This window comes from Trachypithecus francoisi, unplaced genomic scaffold (assembly GCF_009764315.1).
Source record: "Trachypithecus francoisi isolate TF-2019V2 unplaced genomic scaffold, Tfra_2.0 Lachesis_group13, whole genome shotgun sequence".
Lineage (NCBI taxonomy): Eukaryota > Metazoa > Chordata > Mammalia > Primates > Cercopithecidae > Trachypithecus > Trachypithecus francoisi.
Window position 1 is genome coordinate 10107841 of NW_022681458.1, and position 18902 is coordinate 10126742.

At 43.8% G+C, this 18902-nt stretch overlaps 1 protein-coding gene across 4 annotated transcripts in view; it reads right to left on the bottom strand.

The window, feature by feature from the left end:
* Nucleotides 1–3813: 3813 nt before the first annotated feature.
* The window catches only part of CAB39 (calcium binding protein 39), a 108910-nt gene continuing 93821 nt past the window's right edge, over nt 3814–18902 (bottom strand). For 2 of the 4 annotated variants that reach the window (XM_033229889.1, XM_033229890.1), the window contains exons 6-9: nt 14543–14602; nt 10787–10852; nt 6976–7119; nt 3814–6360 (exon numbers count right to left, since the gene is read on the bottom strand). In XM_033229889.1, the coding sequence (XP_033085780.1) occupies nt 6172–6360; nt 6976–7119; nt 10787–10852; nt 14543–14602 (459 nt within the window). In that variant the 3' untranslated portion in view covers nt 3814–6171. The remainder of the gene's footprint in view (nt 6361–6975; nt 7120–10786; nt 10853–14542; nt 14603–18902) is intronic. The other 2 variants (XM_033229891.1, XM_033229892.1) reach the window with 2 other exon arrangements.

Sequence of the window (18902 nt, forward strand, 5' to 3'; positions counted from 1 at the left end):
AGCATGAATCCAGTCCTCAGCCTGGTGATCCTTGGAAGCGGCCAAGTCACAAGTTATTGTTTTGACGAACGGAGGCAAGATGGTGCATTTCCGGGTTTTTCATCACCAACTTTTCCCCGTGTGCGCGAGGATGCAGCTGGCGCCCGGGAAGGTGCAGACCAACCAGGCATGCGCCAGGTGATGTCAATCCGAAGAGATCAAGATTTACCTGGTGGCACCTGCGGCGCCTTCCTCCCCCCTCCCCTGACACGTCCGTGCCCCGCCTATTGCCCTTCCACTCCTAGAAAAGCCACTCCCGGCAGATGCACGGGGCGGGCTTCCTCAGCCCCTACCTTTGTCGGGACTGCATTAGGAACTCTGCCCGAGAGCTCCACTGGGTGACTCTCTCGGCCTCCTTTGCTGGAGGCCAACAGACTTCACCCCCATACCTTTTTCTCTGGAGCTAGATGACCAAAGAATAAATTTGCAGTTTTGCTTTTAGCCTTGCCTTACTCGCTGGTTCTTTTGTGCTCGCTCTGGTGGTCTTAGAAAAACAAATCAGTTGGTGCCGAACCCGGGAGGAGACCCCTCCTCAGGGCCCCCAGGGTCTGGGGAGCCTCCTCCTCCTCCTCCTGCTCCCACGCGGCAGACGGACCAGGACCTGAGACCCGCTTCTCTCACTCTCACGGCCTTTCTGGGGTAAGTGCCCTTGTCTCCTCTTTACCTCCCTCGGCCAGAAATTCTGCGCAGGTCCGAGGTCCATTGGAGCCACCAGGTGGCTCGGGAGACCCATTCAGGACGGAGACGTCCGCCTGAAGGTAATCTCCATTTTGGCTTCAAGAGCCTCCAGTTTGTCTCTGCTGGTTCCAAAGACGCTTTGAAGCCAGGCAGGGATCCATTTCCATTTCCATTGTGTCCATTGTATAAGTAAAGAGGAAACAAACGGGAAACCCCCAGTCCAAATTTCCAAAGAGCACCCCCTTAGGGTGCCTCCTAGCCAATTTAAAAAACCTTACAGCTTGAACAAGACCTTAGGAGGAAGCGGTTAATTTTCCTTTCCACTGTGGCGTGATCGACCTCAGCAATTTCTGCCAGCGGCTAGGCAAGTGGTCCGAAATTAATTACGTACAAGGCTTTGGGCCTTATGCTCTCGTCCCGACCTGCCCTATACTCCTCCTTCTCTCCCCACTCTCTCCAACCCCTCCCTTCCTGCCCAGACTCCTCCTTCCTCCTCCTTATCTACTAGTAATCCACTCGGTCCCGTGCCTCCTTCGGGGCCCCCAACTGGCTGTCTTGAGTCCCCTATCTCTGCCCACACCCTCCTACAGTGTTAGCACCTTTGTGAGAGGTGGTTGGGGCAGAGGGGGTAGTCAGAGTACATGTCCCTTTTTCATTGGCCGATCTTTTCAAAATTGAGAAGCGTTTAGGCGATTTCTCAGCTAATCCCACCATCTACATAAAGGAATTTAGATACCTTTGTCAGGCCTATGACTTAACTTGGCATGACCTCCAGGTTATCCTAACCTCCACCCTAAACTGACTGAGGTTCTAACCCAGTATACCCGGTTAGATCCGGCCTCCCCCACAGGGGCCACCATTTTGGCGTCTTATTTCATTTCTCAATCAGCTTCTGACATTCGTAAGAAACTTCAAAAGGTAGAGGATGGTCCTCAGGCACCAATACAAGACCTGGTTAAATTAGCCTTTAAGGTCTGTAACTCCAGAGAGGAGACGGCAAGCTCGCCTTAAACAGAAGTTACAGCTCCTAGCAGCGGCTTTACAGCCCAGTTGTAACCCCAGACCAGAGAGCACACACTCCGCAGACTCCAAGGCTACGAAAGGAGCCTGCTATAAGTGTGGCAAGGCAGGACACTATGCCAACAGGTGTCCGCAAGGTCCCCGAGCCCCAACGTAGCCTTGCTATAAGTGCAAGGCATCAGGACATTGGGCCAGTGAATGTCCTAACCCTCGTCCACCAGCAGCCCCCTGCCCTGCTTGCCAGCAGGGAGGACACTGGAAGTCTGATTGCCCCACCCTGAGAACAGGTGCTGCGTCTCTACGTGACCCCCTTTCCCAGGATCCTGGGAGCTCCTTCCAGCTCCTACATCTGGACGACGACGGCAACTGAAGGTGCCGAGACTCGGGGACCCCCATCACCCTCGCCGAGCCGCGGGTAACTCTCCTGGTAGCGGGTAAGACAATTTTTTAATCAACAGCGAGGCTACCTATTCTGTTTTGCCGTCCTTCTCTGGACCTAGCCTTCCATCCAATATCTCTGTAGTAGGAGTAAGTGGAAAGCCATCCACTCCACAAAAAAACTCCACTCCTTCATTGCTGCCTGGCCAACAACTACTCTGCGCACTCGTTCCTCATTCCCAGCTAAAAAGGGCCCCTACCGAAAGCAATCAGTGGAAATCAGTTTGGCTTTCCCCCACTTGCCTCAAACTTACTAAATTTTCTTAACTATCTCATACTCCTCAACCTTGCTGGGACCTTCCTTCTGGGTTTTGCCCCTATTCCAACAAATGCTTCCATTCCTCATTCCTATACTAATACTGTGCCTTATTTTATTCTTCATCCGTACGTCCAAATGCCAACCATGGGCCCCGACCTCGACGACGCCCCTTAACAGCAGGAAGTAGCCAGACAGGCCACGGCACCCCTTATCACTATTACCAATAAAAGGTTGGAATGTTTTGACGAACGGAGGCAAGATGGTGCATTTCCGGGTTTTTCATCACCAACTTTTCCCCGTGTGCGCGAGGATGCAGCTGGCGCCCGGGAAGGTGCAGACCAACCAGGCATGCGCCAGGTGATGTCAATCCGAAGAGATCAAGATTTACCTGGTGGCACCTGCGGCGCCTTCCTCCCCCCTCCCCTGACACGTCCGTGCCCCGCCTATTGCCCTTCCACTCCTAGAAAAGCCACTCCCGGCAGATGCACGGGGCGGGCTTCCTCAGCCCCTACCTTTGTCGGGACTGCATTAGGAACTCTGCCCGAGAGCTCCACTGGGTGACTCTCTCGGCCTCCTTTGCTGGAGGCCAACAGACTTCACCCCCATACCTTTTTCTCTGGAGCTAGATGACCAAAGAATAAATTTGCAGTTTTGCTTTTAGCCTTGCCTACTCGCTGGTTCTTTTGTGCTCGCTCTGGTGGTCTTAGAAAAACAAATCAGTTATATCTTAACGGGCCCTTGTCACCTTTGGGGAACTATAACATGCAAGTAGACTGAACTACTTGGCAGATATAACAAATAGGATACTGTTACTTGGATGAAGTGTTTTTGGCAAGAGCATGTCCCTTGCCTTCACTCCACAGAATAAAGATTTCATTTACCGACAGGGGCTAAAGTCAAGGGCAGGGTTGTGCACTACGGATTACGAGCCACCCTGGAAGACAGACGAGGGACATTCTTTACAGTGCCAGAGTTCTTGTTCCTGCTTCCATGGTCCCCTCGCCTTCATGATCATTTCACATCAGTAACCTGTGAATACTCCGGGCTGAGTGTTCTAGTTTAGCCTTGCAGTGTTGATAACAGCGGGACACAGAAGCAAAGAGAGAGGATCTACTCCTCAAAACGTTAGGGTCTAAGAACGGTGCCATTAAAAGGTATAATTTTACTCAGGAAGGGTAAGGAAAACATGAGCACGAAGGTGGTTGGGGGGCGGGGGCGGCGGAGTGAAGCCCCTGAACAGGGAAAAAGGCAGACAGGAATGGGTGTTAACTGTCCCTCCGCTTTCAGTTGGTGACAAAATTCGGGCTTGTGTGTCTCCTGATGAAGCTGTTCACAGTAACACAAATGCAATGTCTACAATACATCATAAAGACAGACAATGCTGTTTCTCCAAAATTTTATTTTAATTTAAATTACAGGGCCAGCCAGATATTCTGATAAGAAATTCACTTTTCCTTAGGAGAAAGAAAATGCTTTCATGGCATTGTTAACAAATGTATACATCTCCACTTTTTTAAGGGTTAAAAATCACATTAAGTAACTGCCTTATGTAAAATTAAACCTTTATAACACAAAAAGAAACCACTTCCAGTATAACAGTCTTGGTAATATGAATATATTAAATGATCATAACTTCAAATGCAACATTTCAACCTTAAATGTTTTCACATTGTTTTGCTTAAAAACAAAACCCAAGAAGTCTGAACTACCTTCAGATTCCGATGCAAGAGTAACACATTAATGTTGTCTCCGACACACTGCACCCCCTCACTGTCTTCCACCTAAAAGGCTACAACATCATTGCCAAAGTGGAAACTGTTTTATTGTGTAAGTTCTAAGAACGAGCTTGGCAAGAAGACATTTCTTCCACTTGGTGTAATCCATGTTTTTACACTAACTCCATACACACAGCACTATACCACAAAAGCCAGGACACCACATCACGGCCAAGTCTGCCTTCCTAAACGTCTAAGAGATTTTCTTTTCGAGGAGACTAGATTGCCTTATTTCACACAGATTCTGGTAAAGACAGTCTCAGGAAACGCCAATTATGATGCAGACTGCCATTTTAATAAAAATAAAATATATCTATTTTCTGGAGCTGTTTTCCTAACTGATGTTCTTGAAGGTTTTAAAACCTGCTGAAACAGCAATTGGGAGGCCCATTTTACTGGCCAATATATAATTCCATTAGTAAGAGAGGCTAGCAAAGAATAATCATATCAATTTCTTCAGCTGCAGCCATGCTGAATTTGAACTGGCAAACTCTGATTTGTAAGTTGTTAGTTGTGATCTTCATATCACTAAAATGAACAGATACCATTCTAATAACTTTACATAGATATAGTCTAGAAGACATTGTTCTGCCGTGGTCACAGTAACAAAAAAGTGGTGCAAAATCAGTTACTTGATAAATACTGATAATTTGCAGCATTAAGGAACAGGACATAAAAAAAATAAATTTCCCCATAGGACACCTATGACTAGGAAGTCTTCTTTTCCTAAGAGAAGCCAAAGTTTTAATTATTCAGTTCACAACTATTGTACTGGATTACTTAGTCTAAGAAAGAAAAGGTGCTCTACAGAGGTTTCCCACACACACGAAGAATCAGCATTAATTTAGCATAATCTCTATCATTCACAGATCTGGCGGATTCATTAACTCATTTTAAATGAATAAGGCCAATAGGATGCAGGAAGGTGTGGCTGACTGAGCTCCAGGGCTGTATCGCAGCTTACTGATGGCACCCCATTAGGTAACTGAATACAAAGGATTGGTTTACTTTTTTTTTCTTTTAATGCTGTGATACTTAAATGTTAAATCAGCATTTTCATGTGATCTGAAGTATTTCAATTACATATGAGCATTCATTGTTTTTCTGCAAAAACTCAGTATTAGGTAATAGTTACATACTACTACAATAACATTCCTCTGCTGTACAAATTAAACCATTTAAAAGAAATGAGCATTCTAAGAATTATATACAAAAGAAACCTGTAAGCAGTATTGAAATGAAATGCAAGGTGTCATTGCTAGCTCTACTTTTTAAAATATCTTCGAAAAGTAAAATTAACAAATACCCTTCAACATATCCAGGTTTACAAGTCTCAAGAAAATCAAATGTCAAAAAATTCTAGAAAGCTGTGAAAAGCATATATACATTTTCCTTATGATCTTACGAGGCTTCTTTACACTTTTGAGAAGTTGCTAAGTTTCAGTATCAATTTATTCGCATGTCAACTTTATCTGCCCCCAAACTCCCATTTTGGATACAGTTCCCCTCTGATTTCAGATAAAGCTCTGCGTCATTTTCCTTCAGCGAAGGTGTACGATCTGACGCAGGGATGCCAGGTATGCACTTGCCACACTGCACTCCGATCGCCAACAAAGATGGGTGCAAACACATAGGTCTAATCTGGTATCAATGCCCTCTTTCCTAAACCACACTCTCATTCATACATTTGCCTTCATGAACCCAGCCATGTTCAGAACTCCCATAGTACTTTGAATTCTGAAATGACACAAAGATCAAGAGAAAGCCCACATGTGCCCTAGTGTGCAAGCAGCAGCAGCTACGATCTCCAACCTGGACTGAAAAACAAAAGGGTAAAATGAAAAACCGTTCACTTAACAGCAGATTAGCAGTAATGTTCCTCACGAATCAGTAAGAGTGCCTGATGCTGAATAGCTAACAGCAAACGCTGAATTTGGATTTAACATAGATGTTTATTGGAGATTAAGCTTCTTGCTGAGCTGGTCTCTTCAAATCCCTGATCTGTTTAACTAAATAGGTCTTCTCATCGTTAAACTGCTCATCCTCCGTCCTGTCATTCTGAAACTTGCTGAGGAACTCTATGAGTTTGGTCTGGTTCTTGAGGAGGATGTCTAGGATGGGCTGTGTCTTGTTAGGATTGGCTACAAACACCTGCATGGAGAGAAATGCACATGAGGCACAGAGAAAGAAGAAAACGCAGCCACACCTGAGCTGCAGCCACAGCGCAGAAAAGCACAAAGCTATGCTCTCCTGGGGTGGCGCTGAAGTCAGGGTCATTAGGTTTTGCTTTAGAAGGCCTTATTTTACAATTTAGAGAAATAATTACATGTTTTAACACAAATACGACTGATAAACTCATTCTGCCAGCCCTGCAACACAGTGTTTACTATTAAATACAGACTCTGATTTTAGAATAAAATGGGCAGAAATTATTTCTCAGCACAAGAGGTCAGACTGGATTTTAAGAATGACACCTCCACAGAAAGCATTAAGAAATGCTTTTGTTTTGCAGTTAATAATCTTCTAGGCCAAGGATAAATGACACTCCTCTATAAATAAACTTTCTTGTTCCCAAATCCAAATAGTAATCCCTGTTTCCAGGTCTACCTTTCTGTTTAAAAGTCATAGCACACAAATATGAAAAGTGACTGAATTTAATTAAGTCACCTGGATTACCAAAGTGAGGCTAATAATTCCCATCATTTGCAAATGAAAGAAGACGATCAATTCCAGTGGACAGTATCATTGATGGTTCTAGTACTCTACCTTAAAAACGTGAAAGGCCTCAAACTGGATGTTGCGACTTTTGTCTCGCAGCAGGTTCATCATTAATTTGAGGTTCTCAGGTTTACTGATGTATTTTGTCATAATTGTGAAGTTGTGTCTATCTAGTAGTAGTTCACCGAGAAGCTGAGAAGACATTTAAACAATTACTCTTACATTGTTATTAAAATTTAAGGAAAAATCAACGTTTAAAAAAATAACTTATTTCATAATCATCAAGTATAGCATATTAGTAGGCACTCAAAAGACTGAAGAACTGAACTGAATTACAAACTAAAAGCTATCAAGGGCCTTCTCTCTGCCACCTGAATGCCTTCCTACCTTTCCCTGAGGAGATGAAATCTACAGGAGGCCTGACGCTGCTCTTTGCAGAGGATGTTCAAGATGTCCCCTTGGCCCTGAGTTGGAGACTCTCAGAGCCTCCTTTTTAAGCGTGCATTTGTGTTAGCTCGCTAAAAAGAAACTAATCAGAAAATGGTCAAAAGTTATTGATTATTCCTGTTAACCACAAACCTTAGCTTAATTTAAAATAACTATTTTTAAATTTTATTTAGCAGGACTTTCCAGGATAAAGGGTTTTGTGTCTCAAGTTTTCCATACGTGTACCCTGCACATGCCACAGGTACCATTTTATCACAGCTAATTCAGAAAGGTTTACACAAGTGAGTATTTTTCTGCTCCTTCTTAAGTCTCCTGAATATAATCCAGGGTTTTCTTACCGACCCTCATCATCACTAGTTATATCAATTATGCTAAAAATCATCTGTTTACTTCAGGGTTTACTAATTTCTGGAAAGTTGGTTGTATCATGTAAACTCACAACTTTTAAACTGTCATTGCTTACTCTTTCCTAAAACCAGCAGTCACTTCTTCAGGCTATCAACATGCCAACCACCTGGCCAAGGCTGAGTGTGCAGAGCCAGCAGTGGGGCTGCCCAAGCTGTGGTCCTTGTGGGCAGAGGCAGATCAGTGAAGAGCTTGGTCCCTGGAGCCAGCCTGCCTGGGTTCCAATCCTGGCTCCCTACTTCTTGTGAGCTCTGTAATCTTGGGCACATTTTATTGAACTCCTCTGTGCCTCGGTTCCATCATCTGTATAATGAGGGTGGGCAACAGTGCCTCTATCTCAGGAGAGTGCAGTGAGAAACGAGCGTCAGTATGTGCAAAACACACATCAGGCCTGCATTTGCAGAGATGTGAGTGAGTGAGGGCTAGGGAAGAAAAGGTGTGAACAGCACCGCTGAGTCTTTGCTTTAATCGCTTTTGTTGCTTCCTTTCTGTGTTTCTGGCTATGTTCTAGATACTTGAAGTTTCCAGATAACTGATCTCTGGATAAGTAACTTGTCATTATATTAAATAAAAAATAAGCTGATGTGCAAGAAAACAAATCTATTTTACTTAGGCTTTATAAGGAACTCATAGGAAGAACTCAAAAGATTAGGTTTCATATCAACGTGAATCACAAAATCTATTCTTACGGTGAGAAGCAACCAGCATCTACTCTTACAAAGACTGAAAAATCAGTATTATGTGATTTATAGTTTTTGTGTTCTTTTTCTATCACAGAAACCAAGGAAAATCTGAAGGAAGATGACTTCAAACATGTAATTCTTTTATTTTTTGAGATAGTCTCACTCTGTCACGCAGGCTGGAGCACAGTGGCACAATCTTGGCTCACTGCAACCTCCACCTCCCGAGCTCAAGTGATTCTCGTGCCTCAGTCTCTCAAGTAGCTGGGAATACAGGCTTGTGCCACCACAACTGGCTAATTAATTTTTGGGGGTATTTTTAGTAGAGACAGGGTTTCACCATGTTGGCCAGGCTGGTCTCGAACTCCTGACCTCCATCCACCTACCTGCCTCGGCCTCCCAAAGTGCTGGGATTACAGGCATGAGCTACCATACTCAGCCCAAAGATGTAATTCTTTACTAAAAAACTTGGGAGTCTTGCATAGGGAATATAAATTTGCTGGCAACATAAATATGGGAATAAATAAATGCCAACGTGGCTACAAAAAAGAGAGTATAAATTAAAATCCATCCTTAAACTACGGCTGCTGCTGAAATTGCTCCATGTGTTCATGGGGCACTCACAGGCCCACCGCTAACATCAACTGCAGGAACCAGCAACTTGCTTTTACATCCATTCCTAGGGGCTTGGAAATGGCGGTCTCAGCCTTTCATGTTGGTAATTCTGAATGGCAGAAGGGTCTTGAAGGCCGTTCTCCTTACTTATCCAAACAGCCCAGGAATCCAACATTTGGTCAAAGTTTATGGATTTGCCAATAACCTCCCCAACACCCCCGCTTCCTCCCACAATGGCCCTAGAAGCTACTAACCTAGGCTATCCTGTCTGGCCTTTGTGGCCTTAGAAGATACTGACTCCAGTGAACTGTGTGCATCTGTGTAACTGCTGGCAAGAGTAGTACACTTCAGCCCTTTTGAGAATCACAGAGAAGGAGAGGCCCCAGGAACCTCCACTCTCTCACACACTGATGTCCAGGGAAGAGAAACTCCTCCCACAGCTGCCAAGAAGTTCTGTCTAACCCCCCAAAGATGAAAGGATAGCAAATGATCCTCTAGCCAGGGGAGGCGGGGAAAAGAATCATTAGGGATCCCTAACACTAGATGAAGAGGATGGCTGGGCCCAAGCAACAGCAATGAATGGAAAGCAAGGGGCCTGGCTGGACGGTGCCCGTTCCCCAGCTGTGGCTGTCATGGATGCCCTGCTGTAGGAATTACAGCCTTACACGGAAAGAAGGAATATGCTGGTCTGAAAGAAAGTGCTGATTGAAAATGAGGATGCTGGAGTGTTCCTATCAAAGGACACAAAGTATTCCAGATGCGCTTGGTGTCCTTTAGTCTTTCCACAGAAAGATAAGGTCTTCAAGGGAGATTTCCCCACGGTAGGAAGGGGATGACTGGATGGAGTCTTGGTCATTATTGGTCCAGACACCTATGAGGGGAAGAACTCTGGGCAAAGTCAAATTTTAAATGGACCTGGCAAAAAACTGAATGGAATTATGATTTTTCCCCTCAAATCCTTTGTGATTTCTTTTCTACTTCCTGTTGGGATTGCTTACTGACAGAATGGAGGGTATGCACTTAGTAACTGCTGTAAGAATTTTCTTCAGCAGGGGTCAGCAAACTATCAAGGGCCAAACAGTGAGTATTTTAGACTTTGCAGGCCATAGGGTCTCTAGGGCATCTATTTAATTCTGCTGCTGAAGCTCAAAATAGCCACGGACAATATGTAAATAAATAAGCATGTCTTTATTCCAGGCTGGATTTAGCCCATGGGTTGTAGTTTGCCAAGCCTTGTTCTAGAGTTTAAATCTTAAATTTAACATTCTAAACTTGCAAAGGATATCCTGTTTTGACACAAAGCAGCCAAGCCTGTCTGTGGTCCACAGCCTCACACACACATCGCCTCCCTCCATCCTCACACACCTACCTGCCTGTGACACCCAGGCCACGGCCCAGGCAGCACCTGGGTGCCTTCATCTAGCTGGTATGACAACGGCCCAAAATCTCAAAGAAGGCACTGCTAGGAGATGAAGTCTTCTTCAAACTCCCGTTTATTCCCTTTCCGTGTCTCCACCTTACTCAGAAGCTGGAAGGTGCTCCACATGGATCACTGTCCAACTCCATTCCTTTCCGCAAAAATCTTGGCCCTCGGCAAAGGTATTTATTTCCCCCAAAGGTCTATGACCCATCCTGCACAAGTCCCTTTCCCCACATCCACATTTCAAACACAAGGTGCAGAGAAATAAGCTATACAAAATAGTATGTCATACCTTCAGTGACTGTCTTTTTGTCACATAATTTTCTGAATGAAGTAGCTTCTCATATTCACTGAAAAACTAAGATAAGAAAACATGTATCAGGGTTATTGCAAGAAAAAAAAAGACGGGTAGGTAACATTGTAAATTAGCTTAAGGACACACTTCTCACACCATGAAGGCCAACGGCTGCCCTGGCTTCCCTGCCATTCTCTTTCATGTCTTCCTCTGACATGTTTGCTCTAAGACCCTCAGGTGATCCCACCAATCCCCTCCATGAAGAGGGCTTCTGGTACTGAGCCCCTTCCCAGTTCCAGCCAGGCCCACAGAGAGAGCTGAAATCCAGGCCTCTCTGTCACCCCAAGATCCCTATGCACAAAACCTAACTTCCTTACCCCTCACACTTCTGCTTGTTGAGTCTGCTCTCATATCTTGATGTCAGATTGAAAAACTTGTATTTTATATAAACAAGAACTCAATTTGTTTAAAGCACAACCATGAAGAGAAAAGTTACCTGCTCTTTCAATGTATCAGGCAAAGAGAGAAAATAATTCAGAATAGAAATTAAGGGAGGAGAAATTCAGCACTGTGTTAACCAGGGCAATACTGAAGGTGGGGCTTAGGCTCAGACCCGGCAGATGGGAGGGATTCTACTCAGAAATGGAGGGGAGAACAGATTCCGGGCAGATAAAAAAGGAAGGGCATAGCATGAATGAAGCCCTGGGGAGAACAAAATGCCGCAAATTTAAGAACTGACAGGTCCACTAGATCTCCAAAACAGCGGTCACTGGCAAGAGTGGCACTGCTGGAATGGTGAGGGCTAGAAGCCCATTAAAGCAGAGAGTTAGAAAACCAAAATGACGGGAACTCGGGGGCCAAGGCTATCCTTCAAAAAACACAGTAGACAAGGCCAGCTAGCTTTAAGATTTTATTTTTTGCCTGTCTGTTCAAACCACATATAGGTTTAAAACATTCTAAAAGTCTGCAGCATTAGTATGACTGTTGGATCTTGGTGCTTTCCTGAGACTTTCCTTTGGTCGTGGCGAGTGCCAGGGGATGCCTGCTTTGTCATCTGTCCAAGAGACAGGTGTCTGGTGTCCATGCTTTATGATGGGTCCTTATTAGCCATACACCTGTGGTCTGGAGCAGGAGATAGCAAACTATGGCCTGCTGCCTGTTTGTGGAAAGTTTTTCTGGAACACGTCCATCCTCATTTGTTTACTGAACATGAATCCACTGAAAAGTTTATGTATTATTTGCAGCTGCTTTCACAGAACAACAGACAGGAGAGTCAACAGAGACCACATGGCTTACAAAGCCTCAAAAATGTGCTTTCTGGCCTTCTTGGTTTAGAGCTAACACAGAATTATACATTATTTCTTTTGCCTACCTCTTGGCAGAGGTGAGCTGGCCATCTATTCAGTAAGTATTTGAGTTAGATTTCTCTCTTTTCAGAAAAATCTGTTAACTCTACCTTCTCAAATGATGATCAAACTGATGACCAAAACAACTGGACCTGCTTTTAATCAGTAACACAATAGACATATCTCAAGTTCTTGATAGAAAATGCAAGTTGATTTTCTGCTGCATCTTTGGATAAGCTTGGTTCCAAGAAATTTTTCATGGAGAACTGCCTGAAGAGTATATATGTGGCCCCTGTTTCGTTCAGATTATGTTAGTTTTTTTCCTCTGAATTAGGACAGACAAAGGATAAGTAACAAATCTAGATACCTGTCCTCCCACCCACTTCTGGGTTCCTCAAAGACTTGCTTTCAGGGAACTGCATTGGAGTTGAGTATTTTTTTTACTGCAATGCCATGGCAATGACAGTCCACTACATGACACTGTAACTTGACTCCCCTTTAAGAATGCCAAGGAGAGAAATCTGTTTCAGGTCCCAGTGCTAGGAAAGCTATGTTTCTTTTGAGCAGCCAGCATATATTTTACTCTACAAATACTGTCATCTTTTAATTGCTTTTCTTTCTTTCTACACTTTGGTTATTAGAAAGCTCAGAGCCAAATTGTACCAGAATTTAGAGCATGCATTTTGGTGTAATAACCTCACCTGTGGCTTTAAATTACCCACATCCCCCACGGTTTCTCCCTCTGTAAGATCCGATTGCTTTCTATATATTGATTAATTGCCTCACATACATTTTTCTAAAATCCTGCTAACTGATGCCATCTATTAACAACATGTAGGAAGCTATTTTACTGCAAGATTAAATAGATTTCACTGTAGCAAATGTCTTGGAAATTAGCTGGTCTGTGTCTCTGGTAGGCCTTAAATTACTACTATGTTGAAAAATCTTTGTGGTGATGATAAATGAGCTAACCTTTACTAAATGCTTCCTGTGTTCCAGGCACTATGCCATGCATGTCACATATGCATTCTTATCTAATCCTCATGATGATCCCAGTAGACAGGTACTATGAAGAACCTTCTTCAGGGTGGAAGACCCTGAAGGCACAGAGCGTTCATGAAGGCAGTTGCTGAAGTCTTACTAGCCCATGGTAGGGCTGAGACTTGAAGCCAGAATCCAGGCAGTCCAAGGCTCAAGTCCATGCTTCTGTCTACTGTAAAAACACCCTGATGATGACAGGGCTGCCATTTTAAAGCAATGAACATACAAGAAGAAACACACCCATATCAAAATATACATGAGCTGAAATAAAAATAAAGGACCAGCAATTTTTAAGCCATTTATGAGGCTACTTATGAAGGACTTGTGTGATCAGTGTTGTGTTATGTTCTTACTGGGAGTGGAGGGCAGGGGGAAAAGACAGGAAAAAAAAAAACACAAAAGAATGAGAAAGCATAGATTTTTGCCTCTAAGAATCTCATAACGTATTTGAACAGCAAAGTGAATAATGAAGTATTAATAATACTTAGGATTTCAAAAATTTAAATGAGTAGTAGAAAAATTAAAATCTAAACCAAATCTTGCAGGATAGATAGGAATTTTAAGTGGACTGTCATTCTTCCAACCTCTCTAAGGGCACCTATCAGAATCTTCGGCGATGTGTAGTTAAACCAGTACATCACAACAGCGCTTGTGGGTATTGCAGAAGATCCTCCCAAGGCTGGCAGAACTGGCAGTGGTGGAAGACATCATTTCACACGGCAGCCCCAGAGGCAGTTGTGGGGGTCTAGGGAAATCAAGCTATCAAGCACTCTGGAAAGCATTGACAAATCTCTGGGGGATACTATTACCAGGAACATCTGACATTGACTCAGTGCTGGAAGGGACCTTACCGACAAGCTAGTCCAATGTCCTCATTTTACAATAAGGACGGACTTCTAAGTCCCCAAGCGGTTAACTGCCTTGGCCATGGCCACAAAGGAGTGAGCAGTAGAGCAGGAGCAGAGCCGGGCTCCCGTCCCCTCTGGCCAGTGCTGCTCTCATCCTATCAGCTGCTGCCTCCCTTTCTCTCTATTTGTATGCAGCAGAAATGTGGGGCAACTGATGGAAAAGGAAGGAAAAGTTAAAAAGTCAGATAATGTTCCCACTATCTTTACTATCATTTTAGCAGCAAAATGCTTTCTTTTCCTTTTAAAGCAATAAAAGCTTCAAAGGGCAGTATGTCAATCAAAAATATCTACTTCTGACCAAGTAACATTCTACAAGCTGTTTATGAAGAGAAATAACTACAGTACCATTTATAAACATTACATATGCAAAATAAATATTCTAGTACAAAAACCTAATTTAAGTCTTTCTGGTAACAAGTTACAATTTATTATTTAAAAATAATATTTCATATACTTACTCTATCATAATGCTGTTCCAAAAATTCTGCACTGAGCAATTTATGTCTTGTAAGTAAATCCTAAAAAAAGAAAAAAAAATTTTTTAGTTTTCCAAGTTTTCAAGAAAGAGAATCCTAAAACATTCCACACCATTTTACCTAATAAAAACTGTTGTTAAAAATCACCATACTTAACATTTCAGCATGAATTGTATTAAAAACATTGATTCTATAAGAGCAAAATAGGCCGGGCGCGGTGGCTCAAGCCTGTAATCCCAGCACTTTGGGAGGCCGAGACGAGCGGATCACGAGGTCAGGAGATCGAGACCATCCTGGCGAACACGGTGAAACCCCGTCTCTACTAAAAAATACAAAAAACTAGCTGGGCGAGGTGGCGGGCACCTGTAGTCCCAGCTACTCGGGAGGCTGAGGCAGGAGAATGGTGTAAACCCGGGAGACCGAGCTTGCAGTGAGCTGAGATCCGGCCACTGCACTCCAGCCTGGGCGACAGAGCGAGACTCCGTCTCAAAAAAAAAAAAAAAAAAAAAAAGAGCAAAATAAAATCTTTAATTATTTGGAACTGTAATTTTAGTGATTATGATGAGTCATGGATCTATAGCTCTTAGAAGGAAAAAGTGATAAAGGCAATGGAAATATAAGCTAAAGAAAAAGAATAAGGAATTGTAGTTAAATTAAAGTTAACACTCCCCAAGTGGGCTGGTTATTTAAAAACAAACAAAAAACAAAGCTAACAGTAGTGGTAAAGTATCAAACAATTCCACGCCCACTTAGCACTCCTAGTGGAGAAAGAGGAAATGTCTTCTATTAGAAAAAGGATTAGAGGCTCTATTTTCTTCCTCCTAAATTCAATCACATTCAGGTTCATAGCTAATGCAAATTTTTTAGAGGCAGAATGTGTTTTAGGTAAGCAGAATGTTGGCATGATAAGGTAGAATTAACAATGACTGTGAACCTCCAGTCTGATTTTGTATTACCATGAAATAGAACCCTATGCCTCACTCTACAGCTTTCCCAAGGAACAATCATTCAGAAATATTTACTATGTGCCAGGTAAAATTCTAGGTGCTAGGGCTTCAAAGACAAAAAGATATGATCCCTGCCTTCCAGGACCTAGATGTTAGCAAAGGACTAGCCTTGGTCTCACTGGGTGGGAAAGAGAATGGGAACAAGTGACAGCAGGAAGGCCTGGCTAGTAGCTGGTAAACTAATGGATCAAGGTCCTTCATACCACTGCTACAGATAGTGTTAATCATCGCCTTTCTCCCAACTAACTTTCCTAGTTTTCATTCCTGTTTATGTTTGAAGGTTGCCCAAGTTACTACAAAGAACTAGTGTTTCCTGAAGTATGTTGAAATGAAACATTGGTTCTGAGAAATGCTTTTTTTTTTTGAGACGGAGTCTCGCTCTGTCGCCCGGGCTGGAGTGCAGTGGCCGGATCTCGGCTCACTGCAAGCTCCGCTTCCTGGGTTCACGTGAGAAATGCTTTTAAGAAATGCCCGGTGGTCAAGCAAACGAGGGAAGTGCCATAGCTCACTCCAGATGTCAGGTCCCGGACTCCACAGGGAGCTCTTTTGTCACCTATTTTCTGTGAAAGTCCTTCCCGAAAGGGCCTCTGTACAGGCTTTCCCCACTGCCTGGTTACCTACTGTTCATCCTTCGGCCCTCGATGCCTCTTGATTGGTCACCAGCACGAAAGCACCGGACATAGCTGTGACTTTACGGTGGTTTGTGGGATTATTTGATTCAAGTCTCTCTTATACTACACTGTAAGTTCCATAAATACCAGGATCACGTCTGTTTTTATTAATCTTTGAATCTCCAGCACCTATGCAGTGCCCAGCGCATAGTAAGAGCTTAATATTTAATAAATCAATGAATGAACCAATAAAATCAGGGAACATGTCTGGAAAAACATCACATTCAGCAATCTTCAAAGTATGCTTTTGAGAAGGTTTCTAACCCCATCCCAAAGACTTACAGTTGTTCAAACTGCTGGATAGGGTATGTGTTGTCTTTCCTGACTATCACAGGGATGCCCAGGAAGGACCTACCCAATTTTTCCCAAATCCTCCTTGAGGATTCAACAGGACATATTAGAAAACATGGAGTTTATTCTGAGTACCCTTGAGTTTGGCAAGAAGTGTTAAAATGTTTCCCCTCCAGGTGAAGGAGAAGATAAAAGTGGTAAGAGAATTTCTATTATCTTCCTACTGTGGTCCATGGGGTCACAGATGCAAAGGAGAGAGGAACATGAGGAGAATGAATCAAGTACAGACAGCACCATTTAACATGCTATTGTGGTGTGTTTATGGCTGGAGTCCTGCTTGTGGAGGTGCCACAAGGCAATGCCTGTCTGTAGGGTTCACTGCTGAATCTCCCACACCTAAAGAATAGTGCGCCTGGCTGAGGTGGGTGGATCACCTGAGGTCAGGAGTTCGAGATCAGCCTAACATGGTGAAATCCCATCTCTACTAAATACAAAAACTTAGCTGGGTGTGGTGGTGCATGCCTGTAATCCCAGCTACTCAGGAGGCTGAGGCAGGAAAATCGCTTGAACCCAGGAGGCAGAAGCTGCAGTGAGCCGAAATCACACCACTGCACTCCAGCCTGGGCAACAACAGTGAAACTTTCATTTCAAATAATAACAACATAACGTAACGTACCGTAACGTACCGTACCGTAACGTAACATAACATTAACCTAAGTGCCTGACACAGAGCAGGCACTGACAATCTTGGTGAATAACAAATGAGTATATTAACTTAGGAATTCTTGTGTCAGGATCCCTGTCAGACAGTGTTGCTTCTACCTTTTTGCGACTAAATCATTCTGGAGGCCAGTGTGAGGAAGTACAGCAGAATGAACCTGCTGCTCACTGTTCTGTCGTAACATAATGAAGAGAATGCGAAGCAGGAGGGTCCTGAGAGACACTGGCTCTCAACTGGGGTTGGATTCTTAGGAACAGGTAGGAAGACAGTATCTCCTCTATAAAGCAAAGGCCCTCTAGGTGTTAACATGTTGCACAAGCCATTTTTACCGAAGGTCTGAGTGAAGCGAGTATTCACTCTGCAAGGTATCTCAAAAGGAGCCAGAGGCTCACACATGGGCCATGCAAAGGGGGACCTCTAACATCTTCCCATGTAGGGGAGATTCTATGTGTTATCATCTGGAAACTCAGGAAACTGCTGCCAACCAGAAATCAAATCTCAATGGCTTTGGGGTAGGAGAGATTGAAAGGGGCACTCAGAGTCTGCCCAAGGAGGAGTTGGACCCAGTACATAACAGGATGAAAACCCTTTGCTATAAAGGGTCATTCAAAGGCCTGAGGAGGGGGTTGGGGAGGGGTGTAAAACACTAGTAGGAAAAGAGCAACTGTTAAGAGCCAGCACAGAGAAAAAGGTGAATACTAAGCTGGGAAAAGGAGGAGATGAGGACAATCAGCAGTGCCTCGATCTACCGAGAGATGAGAAGGAACCTTAGCCTAGTGACTGCAGCCAAAAACTTTGGACAGCTCAAACTGGTGTGAGTGTGGGTGGGAGGGGCTGTGTGTAGACCAAAAGAATAGAACATAATGGGCAAAGGGCATGCAGACCTGCAAAGTTTAGGGTGCATGTGACCCCAGAACAGCAGAGTTGCAAGGTCAGTCAGTAGAGGTGAGAATAAAAGGATTCCTGATCTTCCATCTATCTGAATTCCAGTCTATGCCAGGCCCTTGTATAATGGAAGAAAGACTAGGGATCATTTCCCAAGTCCAGCAGACTGAGCAGCCAACTTTTAGGGTGGGCTGAATTTAAAAGCTTCCCAAAAGCTTGAGTTTGGGCTGAAACATCATGTGACTAAGACAGCCCTGGGATCCTTGAAGAAATCCTGCTAACCCAGGGGGCTTATTTTCACATTCATCTTGGCAAACCATTTGGCCCCATTTCCTACTTGATGTTTGATTATGTCTAAGGACAAGGAACTCAATTCTCCCAGTTGTGTGGTTCACCTCTGGAGCTCTTACAGTGAGAAAGCTCTTCCTGTGCTAGGGTCAGACCTATCCCCAAGTACTTTCCAGGAACCATCAGAGCTGACAGATGCATGTTTTGTCCATTTCCTATGGGACCCCACTTCAAATACAAGTAGTGCTCTCATGGCAGGTCCCTACCGAGTCTTCTCTTCTCCAGGCTAAATACGTCCAGTTCCTTTAACCACTCCTCGAATGACAGGGTTCTGAGTCCCCCTCACCATCTACTGTCTTCTGAAAGTCATCTATTTGTCTATGTGCCTTTTAAAGTGTAGCGCCTAGAATGGAACACATTTATGTGTTGTTACCTGACAAGCTCATATCGGAGTAAGACTATCAGTTAGCTCCTTAGGT